At 39.1% G+C, this 26,209-nt stretch overlaps 1 protein-coding gene across 1 annotated transcript in view; it reads right to left on the bottom strand.

The window, feature by feature from the left end:
- UHRF2 (ubiquitin like with PHD and ring finger domains 2) overlaps window positions 1-26,209 on the bottom strand; it is a 99,685-nt gene that overhangs the window by 55,633 nt on the left and 17,843 nt on the right. Inside the window, exon 3 of the mRNA XM_025360301.1 lies at window positions 23,242-23,501. Within this exon, the coding sequence (XP_025216086.1) occupies window positions 23,242-23,501 (260 nt within the window). The remainder of the gene's footprint in view (window positions 1-23,241; window positions 23,502-26,209) is intronic.

The raw sequence follows: 26,209 nt of genomic DNA on the forward strand, positions 1-26,209 counted from the left end.
AAAATCAGGGGGCCGGGCGCGGTGGCTCAAGCCTGTAATCCCAGCACTTTGGGAGGCTGAGACAGGTGGATCATGAGGTCAGGAGATGGAGACCATCCTGGCTAACACGGTGAAACCCCGTCTCTACTAAAAAATAAAAAAAAAAAAAAACTAGCCGGGCGAGGTGGCGGGCGCCTGTAGTCCCAGCTACTCGGGAGGCTGAGTCAGGAGAATGGTGTGAACCTGGGAGTGTGAACCTTGTAGTGAGCTGAGATCCGGCCACTGCACTCTAGCCTGGGCTACAAAGCAAGACTCCGTCTCAAAAAAGACAAAAAAAAAAAAAAGAATCCAGGAGCAAAAAATACAAAAGGGGTTTTTTTTAAAAAACAACAAAAAAAAAAACAACAAGCAATAAAAAAGAGACAAAAACAAAAAAAATCTCAACAGTGCTGCAATAAACATACGGAGTATCACCACTGAACCCACAGAAATAAAAAACTACCATCAGAGAATACTATAAACACCTCTACACAAATAAACTAGAAAATCTAGAAGAAATGGATAAATCCCTGGACACATACACCCTCCCAAGACTAAATCAGTAAGAAGTCGAATCCCTGAATAGAACAAATAACAAGTTCTGAAATTGAGGCAGTAATTTATAGCCTACCAACCAAAAAAAGCCTAGGACCAGATGGATTCACAGCCAAATTCTACCAGAGGTACAAGGAGGAGCTGGGTACCATCTCTTCTGAAACTATTCCAAACAACAGAAAAAGAGGAACTCCTTCCTAACTCATTTTATGAGGCCAGCATCATCCTGATACAAAAATCTGGCAGAGACACAACAAAAAAAGAAAATCTCAGGCCAATATCCCTATGAACATCGATGTGAAAATCCTCAATAAAATACTGACAAACTCAATTCAGCAGCACATCAAAAAGCTTATCTACCACGATCAAAGTTGGCTTCATCCCTGGGATGCAAGGCTGGTTCAACATATGCAAATCAATAAATGTAATCCATCACATAAACAGAACCAATGACAAAAACCACACAATTTCTTAACAGACGCAGAAAAGGCCTTCTATAAAGTTCAACCCCTTCATGCTAAAAACTCTCAATAAACTAGTTTTGATGGAATGTATCCCAAAATAAGAGCTATTTATGACAAACCCATAGCCAACATTATACTGAATGGGCAAAAAAACTGGAAGCATTCCCTTTGAAAACCAGCATAAGACAAGGATGCCCTCTCTCACCACTCCTATTCGACATAGTATTGGAAGTTCTGGCCAGGGCAATCAGGCAAGAGAAAGAAAGTATTCAAATAGGAAGAGAGGAAGTCAAATTGTTTGTTTGCAGATGGCTAGATTGTACATTTAGAAAACTCCATTGTCTCAGCCCAAAATCTCCTTAAGATGATTAGCAATGTCAAGCAAAGTCTCAGGATACAAAATCAATGTGCAAAAATCACAAGCATTCCTATACACCACCAACAGACAAAGAGAGAGCCAAATGATGAGTAAACTCCCATTCACAATTGCTACAAAGAGAATAAAATACCTAGGAATATAACTTACAAGGGATGTGAAGGACCTCACCAAGGAGGACTACAAACCACTGCTCAAGGAAATAAGAGGACACAAACAAATGGAACAACATTCCATGCTCATGGATAGGAAGAATCAGTATTGTGAAAATGCCCATACTGCCCAAAGTAATTTACAGATTCAATGCTGTCCCCATCAAGCTACCATTGATTTTCTTCACAGAAGAAGAAAACACTACTTTAAATTTCATATGGAACTAAAAAGGAGGCCTTATAGCCAAGATTATCCTAAGCAAAAAGAACAAAGCTGGCAGCATCACACTACCTGAATTCAAACTATACTACAAGGCTACAGTAACTAAAACAGCATGGTACTGGTACCAAAACAGAGATATAGACCAATGGAACTGAACAGAAGCCTCAGAAATAACGCCACACATCTACAACCATCTGATCTTTGACAAACTTGACAAAAATAAGAAATGGGAAAAAGATTCCCTATTTAATAAACGATGTTGGGAAAACTGGCTAGCCATATGTAGAAAACTGAAACTGGACCTTTCCTTACACCTTATATAAAAATTAACTCAAGATGGATTAAAGACTTAAACCTAAGACCTAAAACCATAAAAACCCTAGAAGAAAACCTAGGCAATACCATGCCGGACAAAGGCATGGGCAAAGACTCCATGTCCAAAACACCAAAAGCAATGGCAACAAAAGCCAAAATTGACAAATGGGATCTAATTAAACTGAAGACCTTCTGCAGAGCAAAAGAAACTATCAGCAGAGTGAACAGGCAACCTACAGAACAGGAGAACATTTTTATAATCTATCCATCTGACAGAGGGCTAATATTCAGACTCTACAAAGAACTTAAACAAATTTACAAGAAAAAAACAAACAACCCCATCAAGAAGTGGGCAAAGGATATGAACAGACACTTCTCAAAAGAAGACATTTATGCAGCCAACAAACATATGAAAAAAAGCTCATCATCACTGGTCATTAGAGAAATGCAAATCAAAACCACACTGAGATACCATCTCACACCAGTTAGAATGGCAATCATTTAAACAGTCAGGAAAAAACAGATTCTAGTTTTTATATGTAGCCAGCTCTCTAAGTAACATTTAAAAAAGAAAAAAGCCAAGAAATTTCATCAGAAAGCAAAACCATGTAAAAATTCTAGCAGTATCTTGGCTTTATGTCTATTTCCTAATAGTAAGCATCACAAACCTAACCTGACCTGAACCTAAAGCTTTATAAGGTTCTTCAATGTCATATATTTTTATTATTTTTAGAGACAGGGTCTCACTCTATCATCCAGTCTGGAGTGCAGTGGCATGATCATGCTTACTGCAGCCTCGGCCACTCAGGCTCAAGCAATCCTCTTACCTCAGCCTCCCAAGAAGTGGGGGCTACAGGCGCATGTCACTACGCCCAGCTAGTTTTAAAACTTTTTGTGGAGTCAGGGTCTCACCATGTTGCCCAGGCTGGTCTCAGACTCTTGGGCTCAAATGATTCTCCCATCTTGGCCTTCCAAAGTGCTCAGATTATAGACATAAGCAATCTTGTTGAGCGGGGTTCTTCAATTTTAGGCCTAACTTCCTAATATCATTAAACTGAAGAAATCAGTTACAGTCCACACTGGCTTCTATAAAATTAAGAGCTGCTGCTCCTATGTATTACTAGGTAGTAGGGGGACAAAGAAATGAGTAACTGGAGAGGATGTGGAGAAATAGGAACACTTTTACACTGTTGGTGGGAATGTAAACTAGTTCAACCATTATGGAAAACAGTATGGAGATTCCTCAAAGATCTAGAACTAGATGTACCATATGACCCAGCCATCCCATCACTGGGTATATACCCAAAGGATTATAAATTATGCTGCTATAAAGACACATGCACACGTATGTTTATTGCAGCACTATTCACAATAGCAAAGACTTGGAATCAACCCAAATGTCCATCAGTGACAGACTGGATTAAGAAATGTGGCACATATACACCATGGAATACTATGCAGCCATAAAAAAGGATGAGTTTGTGTCCTTTGTAGGGACATGGATGCAGCTGGAAACCATCATTCTTAGCAAACTATCACAAGAACAGAAAACCAAACACCGCATGTTCTCACTCATAGGTGGGAACTGAACAATGAGATCCCTTGGACTCGGGAAGGGGAACATCACACACCGGGGCCTATCATGGGGAGGGGGGAGGGGGGAAGGATTGCATTGGGAGTTATACCTGATATAAATGACGAGTTGATGGGTGCAGCACACCAACATGGCACAAGTATACATATGTAACAAACCTGCACATTATGCACATGTACCCTAGAACTTAAAGTATAATAATAATAATAAATAAATAAAAAAGAAAGGAAAAAAAAAAAAAGAAATGAGTAACATCTGGTTCATGCTCTTAAAAAGCTCAATCTATCGAAGGTAGGCCAGACTACTACAGCAGTGGTTCTCAAAGTATGGTTCCAGATCAGCACCATCAACATCATCTGTGGATGTGCTAGAAATCCAAATTCTTGGGCTCCATCTCAGACCCTGAGTCAGAAACTCTAGAAATGAGGTCCAGTAATCTACATTTACAAATCCCCTCAGTGATTCTGATGCATGCTCAAGTTTAAAAACCCACTTTAAAGAGTCACAGAAATATAAGAATATTTATGATATTAAATATCATATCATAGTGAGGCAGCATTAAAAAGGTAGGAACTAAGGGAAGAAATCTTGAACCGTTACCCAACTAAGAGTGGCCTGCTCAAAATGAAAGTGGGCCTGAAGTTAGAAACAGCTAGTCCTGGCTCTTCCAAATCAAACAAGGACTATGAAAGCTCAGGAATCTAATAGTATACCTAACTCATTTAGATTAAATATATATTAATCCCGTGTGGGATCTTACAGCAGGTGATGGGGGTTGGGGGGCAGAACTCTAAGAAAAGCCACTCTGTGATCACATAGTTCTGACACAGGAAAAAGAAAGTACTTGATACTGAATCAAAGATAAGCTTTTGGAACTCATTCTATGCCTTAAGTCCATGAAGAAATCAACACACTCTTGCCACAACAGATATAACACTTAGCCTAAATGTCCCTGCCAGCCTCAATCATCATCTTTCCCAATTCAAACCATTTTTAATGAATTTCCTTCAACTCATGTGACAAGGTTTTGGATCATTGTATCATCCTGGTGTCTTCACTCAAAAGATGTTCTATTTTCAGCCAGCCTAGGTTTAGATTCCCAACTGAGCTTCTCCCTCAACTTCCCACCAACCCCTCAACTTAGCTTCTGGTCACTGTGTATACTTGGGAAAGTTACCAAACCTTTTGGACTATATTCCTAATCTGCAAAATGTACCTAATGGTAACTATCTCATATGGTGCTTTTGAGAACTAAAATGAGAAATCTTTTAAAGCACTTAGAACAGTACTTAATGGGGTAAATAAATGTTTTTTTTTTTTAATTACGCAGAAATAATGTTAAAGAAGGACACTGACAAGTACAAAATTACGTCTATAGTTCTACTCTTCTCCATTTCAATCCCCACTTTTTTTTTTTTTTTGAGACGGAGTCTTACTCTGTCGCCCAGGTTGGAGTGCAATGGCATGATCTCGGCTCAGTACAACCTCTGCCACCCGGGTTCAAGTGATTCTCCTGCCTCGGCCTCCCGAATAGCTGGGACTACAGGCGCCTGCCACCACGCCTGGTTGGTTTTTTGTATTTTTATTAGAGACGGGATTTCACCATGTTAGCTAGGATGGTCTCTCCTGATCTCATGATCCGCCCGCCTTGGCCAATCCCATTTTTTAATGGTCAAACCTAAATTTAAAGCCTGTAGCCCAACATCTGGTGTTTATACACTCAGGTTATTTCACAATGGTTTGGTCAGAAAAATAACGAACATTTTTTCTCAATCTATAATATGAGGTTAAACTAGATCTTTTAGTGCTTTTCTGATTCCACAGTTGTAAATTCATTTCCTGCCTCAATATTCTTAAGGCCATGTAAGACAGAAGCCTGTTCTATTTCAGATGAGATTCCTTTCTCAGCTGTAATGTGAAAATTATTTGAACAACACATTATCATCATTCTGTATGTAAAAAGCATGTATCAGTGGCAAAAAAACCCCCACCTCCATTAACCTAACTTTGTCAAAATTAAATACCTAGAATGGAAAGATTTTGAACCAAGTAGAGAACCTCAACAAAGTTTTAAAATTGTATATAAAGTTACGTTTATATAGAGACAGGGCAAAATAAATCATTCCATAAACCACAGCAAGAGAATTTAAGCTATACCTGCACCAAAACTAAATTTGTACAAATCCAGGAGAGAATTACATAGTGGATTATATATACATTCTGTATGTACTCATACATATACATAGTTAAGTCTGTAGAAGTGGATTATATATACATTCTGTATGTACTCATACATATACATAGTTAAGTCTGTAGAAGGTAAGTCATGAAAATGAAGCGTATGTTTTTAAATTCTAGCCAAGGAGATAGTAAGTCAACTGCTAGGAGAAAACAACAACAACAACAACAAAAAAACAAAAACAGAAAAGGAACATAAAACTACTCTTAAACTTGGGAACGTATTATGTGCTCAAATGTTACCTAATATTTTCCTAGGCATCTTCCGTTACACATATTTTAACATATACAGTGATAACTCCAAAGCTCCACTCTAGCCCGAACTTTTCAGATTCATATAACCAACTACACCTCCAAATGAAATGTCCCAGAAGCACCTCAAATGCAAAGCATCCAAAATGGAATCTCCCTACCCTATAATCTGCTGGTGCTCAATATTCTCTGAGAAAAACCCTTCATGCTCTTAGAAGTGTAAGAGTTATCTCCAATTCCTCTTATATTGCCTTTATCCAGTTACTCAGTCCCACTTATGATAATCTGTTAATGATTGTTTAATGTAACTCTATCTCCTTAGTTAAGATATACATTTCTCAGACTAGGCCCAACACATCTCCCCATCTTTAGGATCACATCTTTCAATCCATATCATACTTCTGCCAAAATGAAGATTCTAAGACACAGATCTACTTAAAATATCTTATGAAGTTTGATTACAGTTTGTTGGCAGGCTATGGGAAAACAGGTACTCTCATATACTACTGACAAATACAAAGTGGTACTTTCCCCTCTTAGAGGGGAATCTGTTAATTACTAGAAACACTGTCTATACATTTACTTTCTGACTCAGGAATTCCTGATGAAAAGATACAAAGGCTATTTATAGCTGCACTATTTTTAACAGCTCTAAAAACAATCAAACGTCTATAACAGAAATCCTCAAGATAACATGATACAGTTATATAATAGAATATTGTGCTCCTATAAAAAAAGAAATGAGAAACATATACTATGACGTGATCTCCAAGATATATGAACTTAAAAAAACGTAAGGAATAAAACGGTATGTGTAGTGTTCTATTTTCTAGTGTATATATGTATAAATACACATATATACACTAGATATGGGTATATGGCATATATACAAATACGTATATACACAACACACTTTTATTAAAACAGAAGCATAAACCAAACTAACAAATACTGTTACTTAAAAAACTAGGTGGGAGGCTGAGGCAGGAGAATCACTTGAACCCAGGGAGGCAGAGATTGCAGTGAGCTGACATCGTGCCACTGCACTCCAGCCTGGCGAAAGACCGAGACTCTGTCTCAAAAAACAAAACTAGGTAAGAAACAGGATAGAAGAAATCAGGATGGAAGCTCAGCTTCTCTTAGTATACTGTGTTTTGGAGATTTAACTACAGAACTATGTAATGTGTCACATGATTATAAACACAATTAACAAAATGTGTAAAATCCTTAAAAACCAAAAGCAAAATGAATGAAACTACACAATTGGTAGCCTAACAACACCAAGATAAACGATTACAAGTTATGTGAAAGCACACCAAGTTCACTAGACAGCCCAAATGATATATTTCCTAAGGATAAAAAATAATAATTTTTCAGTAGTCCTATTGTTTGCAATATGAGTATTGTTAGTCTTAAACTACCATGAGTAGGATAAAGCAAATCAGTGATATCATTAGAAACTGTGATTTTCAGGGTAAGAGAAAATAAATATAAAATCACAGAGGTTAAGTTATAACCCTTTCCTCCTCTAAATTTAACTGGAAATATCAATATTCAAACATGGTATATTTAAGTATTTCCTAGTTCTGCTTCAATGAAAAGATCTAGAAACATGATCAAACACGTATCAACGAGCAGCACAGACTATGTGCTCTAAATACCATTTCAAATTCAAAATAACTAGGATTCCTAGACATGGCTGAACCCAGGGCTGGAACATTCTGTTATACCTGAACACAAAGAAACATTCAAAAACTATTATGTCACTTTAAACTTGAAGGATCTTCCGCAGGCTACAGATGAGACAATCTAAGCACCAAAGTAACAACTGGGATAGGTTAAAAATAAGTGTTAAAAGGCACTGGAAGTTCCTAATAATACTTAAAAGTATCAATGTCATCGGTCAACCTTTGAAGGATTCTAGGGAATTACAATACAAGCTGGTAACAAATTTTGAGTGTATCAGGCTGACAACACCTGAATCTTACCACAGAAAAGTATTATGTGTCTCCTGATGGGATAACAAGCCATAGGTAAACAAACACTGTCTCTCAAGTAGTCTTATCTAATAGAGTTTAAATCAAATCAAACTTCAGATGTAATTATTAGCTTCTCAGGAAACTAACATATAACAGAAGAATGTGTCAAATATCACTACAGTAATGTGATCAGTAAAATCCAGACTGAGAAAATTGTACAAGACAAATGACACAGTTTATTTAAATAAATAGGGGGGAAAGGGGAAAGAAATCTGTAGATCGGGACTTACCAACTAAATGCAATGGGTGGGGTTTGTTTTCGATCCTTATTTGAACAACCTAAGTACATTTTTAAACAGATAATTAAGGAACTACGAACACTGACTTGTTATCTGATGTTAAAGAACCACTGGGAATTTTATGTGACATTTGTTGTTACACTTTGTATGTCAGCGTTTCCAAGTCCATTTCCAGGTTCATTGATGTAGTAGAACTCATAGGACTCCTCTACACATTACAGCATGAAGCTATACCCATGGCTGAGTTAATACAGCCAAAAAACAACAACAAAAAGCAATATCAGTAAAGGGAAAAGGTACATGAGGTGACTAGAGGAAACCAGACACAAGCTCTCTGAAGAGTCATCTCCTAGTGGAGTCACACAGGGCATGCTTAATGCCTCCAACAACCAACTGTGAAAACACATGTCAAATATTGTCTACTAGGGCAGATTAAAGTGTTCAAGGTAATTAGGGGCTGATAATATGTACTGCCTAGCACATACCAGAATTCCAGACTCCCAGAAGCAAGTGTTCAGCATAGACCATATTGTTTGCAAAAACAGTTTAGACACAGAGAACCATTTTTAATCAGAAAATAAAGGGAATGTTCCTGAAATCTAAGGTTTCCAAACAGCAGGCAAGGGCCAACCCATGTAAGCCGACCATTTCAGGGATACCAGTCTCAGATCTGATGTTAACTTTTTTTCCTGCAAACTCTAAAAAGAATCCTTTTTAAGCCATTTTGTCCATTGGATACTCTGGCAAACAGATGACAAGATGAAGGTAACACCTATGAAAGACAGGGAAAGAAAGGAGAACTAGGTAGTAAAAGCCCTTAGACCATGATGCCGGTCTATCACTTTGAAAGAAGGAAGGGGCAGGAAAAGCCTGAGTGTGGTTCAACTCTGACATCTTGGCCAGCCTAATGGTAAGCTCAGGTGTGAAATTAACATTGGGCAAAAATTGCCAAATCTAGAAGCTCTGCCACACTTGGTCACTGGCTGAGGGAGGCCAAGAAAGAGCGTAGCTTTGCTTCAAACACTGTGGTACAGTTAGAAAGTGCTGTAGTTGAAGACGATCCGCTAACTGCACTACTTGCAGCTGGTCAGTAAAGGTCTTAAGATTGGCTATGAGTTGATAATGGTTAAAGCAAGGTGATGGGTTCATCATATTGTTGTTCTGCAGTGTTTAAAGATTTCTGTAATAAATACAAATGCTACGCAACTGAAAATCCAAACACTGGCTAAACACAAAAGGCTTTTCCTATTTTTGAAGTTTCTCCTTATGTGTACAAACTTTAAAAGGTAACACTCAAGGCTTACAGTGAAGACAGGGAGTCTGTCTACTGCCACAACCTACCACATTCTTAACTTCTGTTACTCAAGAGGCAAAAACTTTCCATTCTTATCTTATTTACCGCCACATTTTCAAACACCATGCTTTGTATTTTTTGTTGTTAAACTGTTACTCTTAACATCCACCAAGTACAGTTCACTTGCCTCCATCCTCCTCTTACAATTACTAACACGAGGCACTGCATTAAGTGTTCATATATACTTACAACAACCCTTAGGACAGTTAGGCATTATTCTACCCCCATTTTACAGATGAAGCATAGAAGGTATTTATTTGGATGGTAATAAGGCACAGAGACATTATTCAAACTGATCATCTGGCTCTAGACTCTATATACTTAACAGGGGTTGATAAATTTTTTCTTTTTCTTAAATATATTACAGATACTAGGTAGTCTGTAAAATCAATATTTTTTACATGTTAACTAAATAGTATTCACAGATAAGTAATGAACTATGCTTTAATTACATTTCCTTCCTTCCACAGCTGTGTTTTCCTTTGAGAATTTGGTTGCTCTTTTTGGTTGTTACTATGTACCTATCATTAATTTATCTATATTCCTACACAGTTTTAAAACTGTTCAGACATCTTAGGTACTCCACCTTTTTGCAACTTTGAAACATTTATTCTAGTGCCTCTGTCAAATTCCAATCTGGACACCTTGCTTTATAGGCTTTATGCCTAGTCCATAGCTATCATGCTAGCATCTCCTTCCATTACCTCCTATATTGAATCCTATTTCCTGGAGAGCATGTCTTCTTTCTTAACACTAGGAAGGGTTAAAAGTGGTTAAAATGCTCTTTAATACAAATTATCCAGTCCTCTTGCTTTTAGTTCTATTCCACATGCCTTCCTCCAAAGTGCCTAGTGATTTCAAGGCCTGAGTCTTCCCCAAGGTTCTCCAACACCAGTTTGCTTGCTTGCTTTGTTTGTTGGCTTCTTGTCCATAGGTTTCAGTTTTCTCTGCCCTGCTAAACTACATAATATTAATTCATTACCGTTGTGCCTTCCAAAATGTTGCTTTCTCTCGTGTTTTGATTTCTGTGCCTTTTTTTTTTTTTTTTTGTCCTTGGGGGTTTACGGATTTATTATCTTACTGTCTTCTAGAATGGTTTAGAAAGGAGTGGAAAGAAACATGCATCTTAACCTGCCATGTTTAACTGGAAATCTTTATTTGCCTTTAGTTTCATTTCTTCTTACTCACTATATGCTTTTCTACACTCCAGCCATATTAATCTACTCCCAGGTAGCCCCGTATTTTCTGCCTCTTTATCCTTGTATACTGCTGTTCTCCTTCAGGAACTAAAATATCTCCTCTACCTTTGTACTCTCAAAGCTAGGTATGCATACTTCTATCGTACTGTAAAACAGCAATTTTTCATTGAGGAGCAAGTACCATGTTCAAAATATAGTGTGTCTGGTAGAGACCAGGCCTACAAATGTCTGGAAACATGTCCAACTTACTAAATAGAAAAATATGCTTTTGTATAAAAAGCTCTTAATCAAATATATAATAAACTATGACCGCCCAGCATATATTTTGTTAACAGTAGAAACAACATAATTAGGTTAAAAAATAAGTATGCTGGCTAGGCGCGGTGGCTCATGCCTGTAATCCCAGCACTTTGGGAGGCCGAGGCAGGCAGATCATGAGGTCAGGAGATCGAGACCATTCTGGCTAACACAGTGAAACCCCGTCTCTACCAAAAATGCAAAAAAAAAAAAAAAAAAAAAAAAAATAGCTGGGTGGGTGTGGTAGCGGGTACCTATGGTCCCAGCTACTCGGGAGGCTGAGGCAGGAGAATGGTGTGAACCTGGGGAGGCAGAGCGTGCAGTGAGCCGAGACTGCATCACTGCACTCCAGCCTGGGTGACAGAGCAAGACTCAAAAAAAAAAAAAAAAAAAAGTATGCCCAAAATAAAACTTCTAAGTATTATTATTTCTTTGTTTGTTTATTTGTTTATTTATTGAGACAGAGTTTCACTCTGTCGCCCAGGCTGCAGTGCAGTGGCGCGATCTCGGCTCAGTGCAATCTCCGCTTCTCAGGTTCAAGTGGTTCTCCTGCCTCAGCCTCTCGAGTAGCTGGGACTACAGGTGTGCACCACCATGCCAAGCACATTTTTGTATTTTTAGTAGAGACGGGGTTTCACCACGTTGGCCAGGCTGGTCTCAAACGCCTGTCCTCAAGTGATCCACTCGCCTCAGCCTCCCAAAGTGCTGGGATTACAGGAATAAGCCACCGCACCCAGCTCTAAGTATTATTTAAGAATATGTAGACTGGGGCAGAGGCAGACGAATCGCTTCAGCTTAGGAGTTTGAAACCAGCCTGGGCAACATGACAAAACCCTGTTTCTACTAAAAATTAAAAAAAAATTAGGCCAGGCAAGGTGGCTCATGCCTGTAATCCCACCACTTTGGGAGGCTGCGGCAGGTGGATCACTTTAGGCCATGAGTTCGAGACCAGCCTGGCCAACACAGTAAAACCCTGTCTCTACTAAAAATACAAAAATTAGCCAAGCGTGGTGGCACATGCCTGTAATCCCAGCTACCTGGGAGGCTGAGGTATGAGAATCACTTAAACATGGGATGTGGAGGTTGCAGTGAGGCAAGACTGAGCCACTGTACTCCAGCCTGGGTGACAGAGCAAGACTCTGTCTCAAAAAAAAAAATATATTATCCAGGCGAGGTGACATGTGCCTGTAGTCCCAGTCACTCAGGAGGCTAAGGCAGGAGGATCACATGAACCAGGGTAGTCAAGGCTGCAGTGAGCCAACATCATGCCACTGCATTCCTGCATGGGTGATGGGAATGAGACTCTATATCAGAAAAAGGGAAAAAAAGGGCAGGGGGCAGTTATTTACCAAAATAAACCCGTCTTTATTAATTAGTAAATGAAAAGCAAAAAGCTTTATTCCATTATCACCAGATTATTTTCAATATTATTAGAAGAAAGAGCTAGGACCAGTGGGTAATGCCTGTCAGCCCAACACTTTGGAAGGCCAAGGGGGAAGGATTGCTTGAGCCCAGGAGTTCGAGACCAGTGTAGGCAACACAGGGAGACCCTGTCCCTACAGAAAGAAAAAGCTGTTAAATTAGCCAGGTATGGAGGCATGCACCTGTGATCCCAGCTACTTAGGAGGCTGAGGTAGGAGGATCACTTGAACCCAGGAGGTCAAGGCTGCGGTGAGCTGTGATTGTGCCACTGCACTCCAACCTGTGTGACAGAATAAGACCCTGTCTCAAAATAAAGAAAGAGGCTAGGTGTGGTGGCTCACCTCTGTAATTCCAGGATTTTGGGAGGCCAAGGTAGGTGGATCCCTTGAGGTCAGGAGTTTGAGACCAGCCTGGTCAACATGGTGAAACCCCGTCTCTACTAAAAATACAAAATTAGCCAAATGTGGTGGAACGCCCCTGTAATCCCAGTTACTCAGGAGACGGAAGCAGAAGAGTCAAGAGGTGGAGGATGCAGTGGGTCAAGATGATACCACTGCACTCCAGCCTGGGAGACAGTGCAAGGCTCCATCAATCAATCAATCAATACATAAATAACACAGGTCAAATAGTTATTTACAGATGAGGAAATTAAAAGCTGAAAAAATTTAAGAGAAAACAAAAAACTTAACAATAAACTGAAGATCTGGAATTCAAACCAATTTTTTTTTTTTTTTTTTTTTTAAATAGAAGATGCGGTTTTGCTATGTTGCCCAAGCTGGCCTCAAACTCCTGGGCTCAAGTGATCCTCCCACCTCAGTCTCCCAAAGTGCTAGGATTTCAGGCATGAGCCATTGTGCCTCAACCCAAATTCTAAATCCGGTGCCTAAACTATAAAGCCTGTGACAGAGCCACTGCTCTGTATACTTAATGGCCAGGGTGGTACCTCTTTGAAAAGCAGATTCCTAGGCTGGACGTGGTGGCTCACGCCTGTAATCCCAGCACTTTGGGAGGCCGAGGCAGGTGAATCACCTGAGGTTAGGAGTTCGAGACCAGCCTGGCCAACATGGTGAAATGCTGTCTCTACTAAAAATACAAAAATTAGCCAGGCATGGTGGTACACGCCTACAAACCCAGCTACTCGGGAAGCTAAGGCAGGAGAATCACTTGAACCCTGGAGGGGGAGGTTGCAGTGAGCTGAGATTATGCCACTACAACGCTCCAGCCTAGACGACAAGAGCAAGACTCTGTCAAAAAAAAAAAAAAAAAAAAAAAAAAAGCAAGCAGCAGATTCCTAGGCCCACACAATGAGGCAGGGAGAGAGGGTCCCCTCAGGAATCTGTTTCTTAAACACCTTACATGGGTGAAAATGCAGTGTTTTAGACCACCTTTGAGAAACATAAATGTAAAGGGACAATATATAAGTTTGAAGAGGTGAAATCAACTGGTATCTATAAAGTCCTTTTTCTAAGTACTAAGTGATCCTGTAACACATGAGCAATGAGAAGATCACATACATATCTAACTTCTTCCTCCCTCCTTTTGATTACTATCCACTCAGGACCCTACAAGTCACAGACAGAGGAAATACTCTTAAGTCTTTAGTAAAGACACCAATAACAACCAAGAAGCAATAGAGCAGATAGGATACTTTACCAGGGTTCTAAAATTCAACAACTCCTTCTAGGTCCCTGTACTCAAGATCGACATGACACTTAATTCAAGAAAAACCTACTCTCTCTCCCATCAAAACCTAGAAATAACTACATTTGACACTGTTAAAAACATTTTTGGAACTCTTTTAGGAGAAGATATCACTACATCAATATACTCAAGAACATCAGTTTTGTTACTTTTTGGAAAAACTACTTTCATCTAAAAATACTACTTGATTTTATTCAGAATTGGCTCACTGACTTCTATTTGCAGTAGCCATAATTAAGGCTACTCAAAATCATGTACCACAGACTGAGAATAGCTCCAGAAATCTTAAAGAATGCTGGGAGCAATGACAACATATTTTAAGACATTTGCCAGATGAGTTTTTAATTATAGCCTAGCCTAAGTTACCCACAAAATTCTAACTGATGCTGTAACATTTCATTTGATTTCAATCCCATGGTAAAGCCTTGACACTGTACTAAAAGTAGCAGTTGAACCTATTTGGTTTAAGCAACCCTTTTAATACTAAAGAGTATGTGTTCTCCCCCACAAAGAAGTACATACAGGTGTTTATGGACAAGTAAAGAATCTCTCTGGTCTATAGTATCTGTTCTGTGAAAGCATTCTGACTGAGAGACACACATTTTTAAGTTATGTAAACAAACTGATATGCTATAGATAGATAGATGGTACTCTACAATAGTTTTTTAAAAGCATGCTTCTCTTAAAATGAGAGGTAGTATGGCAGAGGAGTTGCATGCATGTGCTTTCTGGAATCTGCCTACTACTCACTAGCTCTCTAATACTGAGCAAGTTACTTCTTTAAACCTCAGTTATTCCCACTTTTCACATAAGAAAATATCTACTTCATTGAGTTTCTATGAGGATTACATGAGATAATCCAGGTGAAGTATTTGTATACTGCTTGGCACACCTGTTATTTTAATAAGAGAATTACTAGATTAAGCTACTTTAATTTGGGCTTCACTATGAAAAGACTCTTGACAATCATTTGCCCATAGTTAAAGACTGCAACTTGCCTAGCCGAAGGTAACTGTTCATTCTTAAGATGAGATACAGACATATTAACTTTCATAAGAATTTTCCTTCTTTACATACACACTTCCTTGTTCAAACTACTAGGTGTTTTCTAGCTTACTTTGATTCTTACAGAAATCAGCTAGAAGTTATAACCCAAGATCTCTAAATTAGACCACTAAGTTAAATAAAGCAATAAAGGAAAAGCAAGTCACTAACAAGCACAGCTTCCTTACACTTACCTTTTTAACTGACCTGTAAGACTGACTAACAGTACATGCTAAATCCTTGGTTTTAAGAGGATGAAGAGAACAGGTGGTAGTGTGGTAACTATGGCCTAAAAATTAAAGCCTAGACCATATCATTATGAACTTCATGCCATGCCAGGCACAGTGGCTCAGGCCTGTACTTCCAGCACTTTGGGAGGCCAAGGTGAAAGGATTGCTTGAGCCTACAGTTCGACACCAGCCTGGGCAACAAAGTGAGACCCCATCTCTACCAAAAAAAAAAAAAATCAAAAATGAACTGGTCACAGTGGTGTGCACCTGTGGTCCCAGCTACCTGAGAGGCTGAGGCAGGAGATTCACTTCAGCCCAGGAAGTCAAGGCTGCAGTGAGCCATGTTTGTGCCACCACATTTCAACCTGGGTGATGGAGCAAGACCCTGTCTCCAAAAAAAGAAAAAGAAAAAAGAAAAAAAAAATTATGCCAATGTTTAGAAAACTTTTGAACTGATTGAAAATTTATGGGTTGATTATGATTATTCTGTAATGAACAGAGACTGAGCTGCTTCATCCACTGGTAACATTTCAAGGAAAAGCATTTTACAATCAGGGAAGAATCTGACATCTCGTTCAATCCCATCTCCCATTCAGGAAGCTTGTCTTAGAAGGACTGACTGGAGGTGGTGGCTCACACCTGTAATACCAGCACTTTGGGAGGCTGAGGCGGGTGGATCACTTGAGGTCAGCAGTTTGAGACCAGCCTGGACAACATGGTGAAACCTTGTCTCTATTAAAAATACCAAAATTAGCCAGACGTGGTGCCAGGCACCTGTAATCTCAGCTACTCGAGAGGCTGAGGCACGAGAATTGCTTGAACCCAGGAGGCAGAGGCTGCAGCGAGCCAAGATTGTGCCACTGCACTCTAGCCTGGGCAACAGAGCAAGAAAAACTTTAGATCTCAGAAAAGTTAACTATTACATAGTATTTCCCCGACTCAAGAATTTAACAGACAAATTTCCCCATAAATACATTACAGACATTAATTTCTATGAAAAATTAATATGGGTAAAGACTGCATAGTGGAGAAATGGTCCCTCATTTAAAGTCACCTACAGATGACTTAGCTTGAACGAAATATAATTTTAGAAAAGACTTAGTTCCAATAATTTGTCTATAAGGAAACAAAATGAAAAAAAAAAAAAGCTACAAACCACCTAGACATACTAAAATAAGAATGAATGCTCAGATTCTTCAGGTATTGCATATCATCTTTGGTCTCTAAAATATATTTAAACTGTCATATATCAACTACTTTCCCCCACACTGCTATTTGGCAGCAGCTGCCTGATAGTAATGGATAAGGCTGGGTCAAAAGGAATCTATCAATGATTTGTTCGCAAACTGAAGTGTGCATCAGAGTCACTCAAAGGACTTACTAGAACTCATATTGCTCAGCCACCCCCAAGACTGATTCATCATGTTTGGAGTGAGCCCAAGAATTTGCACTTCTTTTTTTTTTCTTTTTGGTAGAGACAGGTTCTTACCATGTCACCCAAGCTGGAGTGCAATGGCACAATCTTCACTCACCGCAACCTCCACCTCCTGGGTTCAAGCCATCCTCCCACTTCAGCTTCCTGAGTAGCTGGGACTACAGGTGCACACCACCATAGCTGGCTGAGTTTGTTTTGTACAGACTGGGTTTTGCCATGTTGCCTAGGCTAGTCTCGAACTCCTGGGCTCAAGTGATCCACCTGCCTTGGCCTCCCAAAGTGCTAGGGTTACAGGTATGAGCCACCACACAGGCCAAGAATTTGCATTTCTAACACGTGATGCTGATGCTCCTGGCCAACGACCATATTTTGAGAATAAATGGACTAAGGCAGTGGTTCTCAACCATGGCTAGACATTACAATCATAGGGGATTATTATCACAGGGAATCACAGGGAATGAAATAGAATTACAGGGAATGATTAGAATCATTAGAACTTTTGAAGACATCAATGCCAGGGAGAGGGAAGGGGGCTCCCTCAGAAGGACTATCTGCAAATTCTGTGGGGAGAGGTCTCACGCATTGATTATTTTGAAAACTTCCTACACAATGTGTAGCCAGGGTTGAGGACCACTAGTCTAAGTAATTAAAATGAATCTAAACAAAATCCACTGAAAGCAGATGCTTCTTATACACAAAAGCAGGATCAAGATTTTAGCATTTGTCTGCTGATAAAGCAGTCAAATGATGAGTACAGATAAAATTTGACAGGATAGCCCAAGTTGTTGACATACCTATGGTTTAACTCAATAGAAGTTGCGTGTGTGTGTTTTGCTTTAAATCCCAGGCAAAGTCTACAGCAAGTCTTCAGGTCATACTTGCAATTAAATATTTATGTAAAATGTTGACCTCTGAAGGCAACACACAACTAGGCTACTACCAATTATATGTACCATGTCTGTGCTGAATCACAATATTGCATATTGGTTAACTCTTGGGCTCTGGAATCAGACAATTTAATGGATGTGACCCTTGGCTAATAATGTAATTAATCCTTGGTTTCCCCATACAAGAGTTAATGTAGCTACATTATAGTCATGCTAAAGATTACGTAGCATCTGTGTAAGAAGTTATGCTCAGAGTCTGGCACATAAGACAACATTCTCTAAAATATCATAAGCTATGCCACAGATATTTAAAACACTAATGGAATGACTGTCCTTCAAGATCACTACTTCCTTCAGTCAACATCCTGACTCTTCATCAATAGCTTCAGGGTCTCTACTTGCAAGACTGCTGTCAGTTTTGTGAATTCGGATGTTTAGGGCCTTTAAAAATGTTAATCTTAACCTTTAATATCTTAACTACAGAGAAGATAATTGATGGGAATATGCAACATTGAGGAAGCTATAAAACTGAACAGTACACACTTACTAAAATGAAATACGAGAAAATTTGATTTTTCTCCCTTTTTTGTATTAACCACTTAATGATTTATAATTGTTTTAATGAAGCTTCATTTCAAAGACTGATAATCTGGTCTAGTAATCTATTAGATATGTAGATTACTATAAAAATAGCTTTTAAACAGCTCCATTTTAACTGACAAACATTGTATAGCCCAAAAGAATTCTGGAGGCAGGTTTCTTTTATCTCATGTACATTTCCCTGCTTTTGCTAAATGATGGCTTGTTCAAACTACACTGCTACACTCAGAGGTTTGGAGATACAAATGTGTACAGGTTTGCCAAATAATGCTTATCACTCTAGGAGAAAAATGAAAAAGTAGTTCTTTGAGAGAAATACCATAATCCAGGTCTTTTAAGCTAAGTATTTAGTTTTCTTGGCTACTCTTCACTGTAGTTTTACATTTTGAGTCCTACTCTGAATATGCACCAGGTCCTGATGGTATTGTTTTTAAGGCATGGGAGTTGGAGGACAATATTCCTAGTAGGGAATAGCCAGTCCAGTACAACAGCAGCATCATCTGGTTTGTACTAGGTATCTTACTTCTAATGAAACTAGCTGGGTGTGGTGGCTCACACCTGTAATCCCAGCACTTTGGGAGGCCAAGGTGGGTGGATCACTTGAGTTCCGGAGTTCAAGACCACCTTGGCCAACATGGTGAAACACAGTCTCAACTAAAAATACAAACATTAACCAGGTGTGGTGATGCATGCCTATAATCCTAGCTTCTTGGGAGGCTGAGGCATGAGAATTGCTTGAAACCACGAAGTAGAGGTTGCAGTGAGCTGAGATCGTACCACTGCACTCCAGCCTGGATCACAGTGCAAGACTCTGTCTCAAAAATAAATAAATAAACCAAAGTAAGTAAAACAGGTTTACAGCATAACTATATGACAACCACATTCTATCAACTCACTTGGAGCTTACTACTCAATAAAAAATCTGGCCAGGTGCAGTGGCTCATGCTTGTAATCCCAGCACTTTGGGAGGCTGAGGTAGGTGGATCACCTGAGGTCCGGAGTTCAAGACCAGCCTGACCAACAAGGTGAAACCCCGTATCTACTAAAGATACAAAAATTAGCCAGGTGTGGTGGCGGGCACCTGTAATCCCAGGTACTCGTGAGGCTGAAGCAGGAGAATCACTTGAACCCGCGAGGCAGAGGTTGCAGTGAGCCGAGATCGTGCCACTGCACTCCAGCCTGGGCAACAGAGTGACACTCTGCCTAAAAAATAATAAAATAAAAAATCTGTTTATTACTACTGTTAGGCTATACACTTCACCAGCTTTCTTCAATGCATCCTCCATTCAAGGAAGAACTTGTTTGATGACTTACTGAAATCAACATGTACTTCATTATATTTTATAATTCATTTTTCTCATTATCACGAAGAATGAAACTTTAACAAGCTTTGTATCACATCCATATCGGCTCATAACGATTCTTTTATCCAGGAGCTTATTTATTTTATACATCTCATATCTTATATAGTCCTTTCCTCTTTTTAAAGAGGTGACATTTACCTGTTACTAAGCTTCTGTTATTTTTCATTTTTCAAAGACAGTTCAGCTATCATATTTTCAAGTTGCCAGCATTGAAACATTTAATTCCATCATGTAAAATTATTAGGGCAGGTAATTTTAGTCTTTTCACACATGTTGGATTTAGATTTCCCTTTACTTAACATTCATTCTAACGGACAAAAAAAGCAGCCAAACAAATGCTAAAGTACTGTGTTTTGTGTTCTAACATACACCAAACTGAAGTGTAGGGCCTATTCATTGGATAGTCTTACTTCAAAAGCAACTTTACGAGCCCCTAAAACTGTAAAATTTAATAAGCTTTTGTTCACTATTTAAAATTCCTTATTCTATGTCTATGTTGTGCCATTCTGCATAATATTATTTGCCAAACAATAACTCTTATTGGCCAAAATCAGATTCAAGGTAGTACTTTTCCTAATTATTTCTCCCATTTCCACAACAAAACTCAAGAACTTAAAACATTCTACTTATTTACCTCTTTTGACGCAGCATTTATAAACCCAGAGACCACTTACTATTACACACCAACTTCAACCCTTTTCTACGCCAGCCTCTGTTCAGTTCTGGCCAATCCCGGATCTAAATACTCAGATAACTGTTGGTACTATTACCATCTACCATGTCAAATAAGCAGTGTTGGCAGCTTAGCCACAACCACAATAAGTACCAGAAAAGTAAAGATTAAAGGGATCTACTTTTGATTTGTTTTCAGATATCCTGGAAATCTGAATACTGAAGTCTTTTTATACTGTTTTGTGATATGAAAAATAACCACCATTCTAGGATTTTGAACTTGTACTTGATAAGAATTTGGTAGCATAATATCTTCCATACATATTAATGTATTACTTGATTAGTGACTTCAGGTCATTTAGTGTGTTTAATACATACTAAATCTGTCCCAACAGTAACTTTCATACTATAATTTTTTAAATGGGTAAAGACAATAGTTTACTATCAGAATCTAAACCCTCAAGATAAGTTCTTAATACCACTTCCAACCTAACAGTTTAAAGCCGATTTTGGGCCAGTCGTGGTGGCTCAGGCCTGTAATCCCAGCATTTTGGGAGGCCAAGGTGGGTGGATCACTTGAGGTTAAGAGTTCGAGACCAGCCTGGCCAACATAGTCAAACTCAGTCTCTACTAAAAAATACAAGAATTTGCTGGGTGCGGTGCCTCACCCCTGTAATCCCAGCACTTTGAGAGGCTGAGGTGGGCAGATCACAAGGTCAGGAAATTGAGACCATCCTGGCTAACATGGTGAAACCCCGTCTCTACTAAAAATACCAAAAAAAAATTACCCAGGCGTGGTGGCGAGTGCCTGTAGTCCTAGCTACTCGGGAGGCTGAGGCAGGAGAATGGCATTAACCCAGGAAGTGGAGCTTGCAGTGAGCCGAGATTGCGCCACTGCACTCCAGCCTGGGCAACAGAGCGAGACTCCATCTCAAAAAAAACAAAAAAACAAAAAAACAAGAATTAGCCAGGCATGGTAGCAGGCACCTGTAGTCCCCAGCTACTCAGGAGGCTGAGGTAGAAGAATCACTTCAACCCAAAAGGCGGAGGTTGCAGTGAACCAAGATCGCACCACTGCACTCCAGCCTGGGCTAACAGAGCAAGATTCCATCTCTAAATCAATCAATCCATCCAATTTTCTTGGGGAAGTAGGATTGGGGAGTGACTGATAATCAATATGAGATTTCTTTTTGGGGGGATGCTCTAAAATTAGTTTGTGGTAATATGTCAAAAACAATGAATTATACTCTTTAAACAGGTAAACTGTACATGAACTATCTCAATAAAAAGCTGTTTAAAAAATATTTTGCACTGGGCACAGTGGCTCACGCCTTTAATCACAGCACTTTGGAAGGCTGAGGTGGGAGATCACTTGAGCCCAGGAGTTCAACACCAGCCTGGGCACTATAGTGAGACCACATTTCTACAAAAAAATTAGCCGGCCAGGTGTGGTGGCTTACGCGTGTAATCCCAGCACTCTGGAAGACTGAGGTGGGAAGATCACCTGAGATCAGGAGTTCGAGACCAGCCTGGCCAACATAGTGAAACCCCATGTCTACTAAAAACACAAAAATTAGCCAGGCGTGGTGGTGCACGCCTGTAATGCTAGCTACTCGGGAGGCGAGGCAAGAGACTAGCTTGAACCTGGGGAGGCGGAGGTTGCAGTAAGCAGAGATTGCACCACTGTACTCCAGCCTGAGTGACAGAGTGAGACACTGTCTTAAAACCAAAATAAAAAAAAAATTAGCCAAGCATGGTAATATACATGCCTGTATTCTCAGCTACTTGGGAGGCTAAGGTGGGAAGATCGCTTGAGCCCAGGAGGTGGAGACTGCAGTGAGTCATGATCACATTGCTGTACTCCAGCATGTGCAACAAAGTGAGACCCTGTCCCCACTCCCCACAACATATACATACAGATGTCACTCTAATGCTATTACACTACATGTTATAAAATAGTTTCCAAAATACTGTTAAAATACATATCAAAATATGTAACAGAGGCCGGACACAGTGGCTCATCCCTGTAATCCCAACAGTTTGGGAGGTCAAGGGGGGTGGATCACTTAAGGTCAGGAGTTTGAGACCAGTCTGGCCAACACAGCGAAACCCCGCCTCTACTAAAAATAGAAAAATTAACCAGGCGTGGTGATAGGCACCTGTAATCCCAGCTACTCAGGAGGCTGAGGCAGGAGAGTCACTTGAACCCAGGAGGCTGAGGTTGTAGGAGGCGAGATCGTGCCATTCAGCACTCCAGCTTGGGCAACAGAGAAAGAGACTCCATCTCAAAAAAAGCCCACCTAATAGAGAAAAAGACAAACAGAAACCCATACACCCTAAATTAAGCCAATATTATGATACTGAAAAATAAACCACTTAAGAATCAGAGACAATAGAGAGCTAAAGGGCCCTTATTTATTAGAGTACAACGACCAAAACCAAAAAGTAACAAATTGAACATAATCTCTAAAGAATTTCTTCAGAAAGACTATTTAAAAGAATCTTGAAAGAGAAGGCTTTGTTTCTACAAATGAAAATATGAATAAAGTCCTCAATAGCTTGAGCACTTACTCATCATACTGGATATGGTAAATAACGTCTTCATCAGCAGCAACAGAGTCTGAATTAGACGTAGAGGGTACACTGTCCAATTTATTTGTGTTCTCTTTGGATTTATGCTTTATATTTCCATTAGTCCTTTTACAAGAACTGCCATTCTTCAGTGGAGTTTTGCCACGTGACTGTCCATCAGAAGCTCTAGTAACACTATGTATGTGTGCTTCAAACCAAGCACCAAGGCCGACATCTCTGGCATCCACCAATTCATTTACCTAAAAAAAGTTTAAAATCAGTTAATGAAGCTTAATTTTGTCTACTGCTTCATAAACGTTAATATAACTCAAGTTATTTGTGGGTTATCATGGTAAACAATATTTGCAGCTACTCATGTTTAAAGTGATTAATAAGATTAGATCAAAACTATTCTTTCTGAATTGTGCTATCTTCAATCTATTGACTAAGATGAAAACTAACTTTCTTCCTGATTTCCTTCAATGAAATAGATGTTTTCTTTACTCCTTATTGACGTATACACTAGACTTTTGAAAATATAATTCTTATGTGCCTAAGAGTCATTCTTGCAAGTCATCAAGTAAGAATGACACTAATGAAAAGCCAGGACTTTAAACTATTATGACTAATCTGTTCCATTAATTTCTTCATAATCCTAAAGATAACTTACATAATCAGTCCAACCAGAAAACAGTAAAGCATGAAAAACAAAAGTTGAAAATGAGAGAATTATGCACAACGAAAAAAAAAAAGAGTCTAATGAACACATCTATACGAAATGGTGAAGTTCCATCACTAGTTAGTAACTTACTAGGCAAATACATTTATCTACCACCTCAAAGAACAAAGATAAAATATAAAAATGAACAGGGCTGTAAGACACAAAATGGATGTAGTCAAGTCAAGTGGCTGATCCAGAACTAACCCATGCAATCTGACAAAAGGAAAGAGTATTAAAAGACAGGTGTATCAGAGAATTAAGAGTTATAAAATGGAAGGTTAAAAAAAAAAAATCCTCTCCTTTTAAACACTGTTTAAAAGATCAGGCCAGGCATGGTGGCTCACACTGTAATCCCAGCACTTTGGGAGGCCGAGGCAGGGGCGGATCACTTGAGGTCAGGAGTTCAACACCAGCCTGGCCAACATGGTGAAACCCAGTATCTACTAAAAAATACAAAAATTAGCCAGGCATGGTGAAGCATGCTTATAATCCCAGCTATTCAGAAGGCTGAGGTAGGAGAATCACTTGAACCCAGGAGGTGGAGGCTGCAGTGAGTGGAGATCGTGCCAGTGCACTCCAGCCTGGGAAACACAGTGAGACTCTGTCTCAAAAAGAAAAACAAGAAAAAAAAAAAAAAAGGGCCAGAGCCCTTTCAGGACAATAACCAAGAGAAATTCCTTCAACTTTCTTTTTAAGCCCTTAAAAAAGAAAAAATGAAATCAACACAAGATCACTATTTCATCCAGTTACCTTTTCCTTGAAGGTAGAAGACACCACTCCTAAGGTGTCTGATAGATGGCATACCTTGTGGGAGAAGTATATACTAAAAGTTAAGTATCAGTATGCCAGATAATATGCAAGGTTCCTTACTCAGGTATGTCTAACCCTAACAAGTTTAATTCGTTTTACAAAATATGGAAACAAAGGCTCTGAGAAATTAACTTCTTTTAGGTTAAAGCTAATGAAATGTAAGGTTAGGATTTGAAGCCATCTTGACTTTGAAGCTTACGTTCTTGCCATCATACCATGAACCTTGATAAATGACAAGACAGGTAAACAGCAACTTCAAAGGAAGTTAGGAACTTAGATGTAAGTTACTGAAAATATAAAAAGGTTTCAAACCACTAACTGACAGAGGATAGAAAGAATACAGACAAAACAAAAACTATCAACTGTCACTACTAGAAGAGGTACATTTGACCAAAGGCAGTGTATGTAACGAACATGGTAGCAATAAAATAGCTTGAAAGACATAATGTTTAATATTACACAAGAATGAAGAGTTTAGGAAAAAATAAAAACCTAACAGTCAACCAGGCTGGGTATGACAATCAGAGATGGAGCATGTCATACATAACATAAATTAATTCATGTATCAAATAAACATAGGCTCATTTCTCCCATACTAGTCACTGACAAATTTAAAGACATTTAGTCTCTTGTAGATAACACAATAAAAATGCAAATAATCAATGTTAAGGTCCATCATACTTGGAAGAGTAAACTGAGGTTACTACTCTGTTGCAGCAAATCAAAATGTAAGTTTCATATATCACTATGAAAATATTGCAAAGAATGCAGCATATAGTTGATACTAAAATGGTAACAGCAAAAATACATTAAGCTGTATCAACCTTACTAAGGAACACGAGGAGGCACAAATGAAGTACTGAATTTGCCTATCAAATGTAAGATACTAGCACGAAGATCTAATAGCTGGCTACCTTAACATCTAAAAATAAAACTGAAGTTAACAGAAACCTAAATCAACCTCAAAATAATGCCATTGTTTGAACATCAACACATAGAACATATCAGCTCACAAAGGTAGGGCATTCTTTGAATATAGTAAACCTAGATTTACAACTGGAAACAAGAATTTTTCTTTTCTTTTTTTTTTTTTTTAAACACAGGCTATCTGCTGCCCAGGCTGGATGCAGTAGTGTGATCACAGCTCACTGCAGCCTACTACTCCTGAACTCGAACTCCTGAGCAGCAGGACCACAGGTATATGCCACCACACCTAGCTAACGTTACTTCTTGTAGAGACAGAGTTTGCTGTGTTGCCCAGGCTGGTTTTGAACTCCTGGCCTCAAGCAATCCTCTTTCCTTGGTTTCTCATAGTGCTGAGATTACATGCACGAGGCACCCTGCCTGGCCAAAAAAATATTATCCTACTAAGTATAGTCAGTATCCTACTAAGTATTGCTATGAGTAACCACTCACAGAAATGCATATAGACTGGGC

This window comes from Theropithecus gelada, chromosome 15, assembly GCF_003255815.1.
Source record: "Theropithecus gelada isolate Dixy chromosome 15, Tgel_1.0, whole genome shotgun sequence".
In the NCBI taxonomy this organism is placed as follows: Eukaryota; Metazoa; Chordata; class Mammalia; order Primates; family Cercopithecidae; genus Theropithecus; species Theropithecus gelada.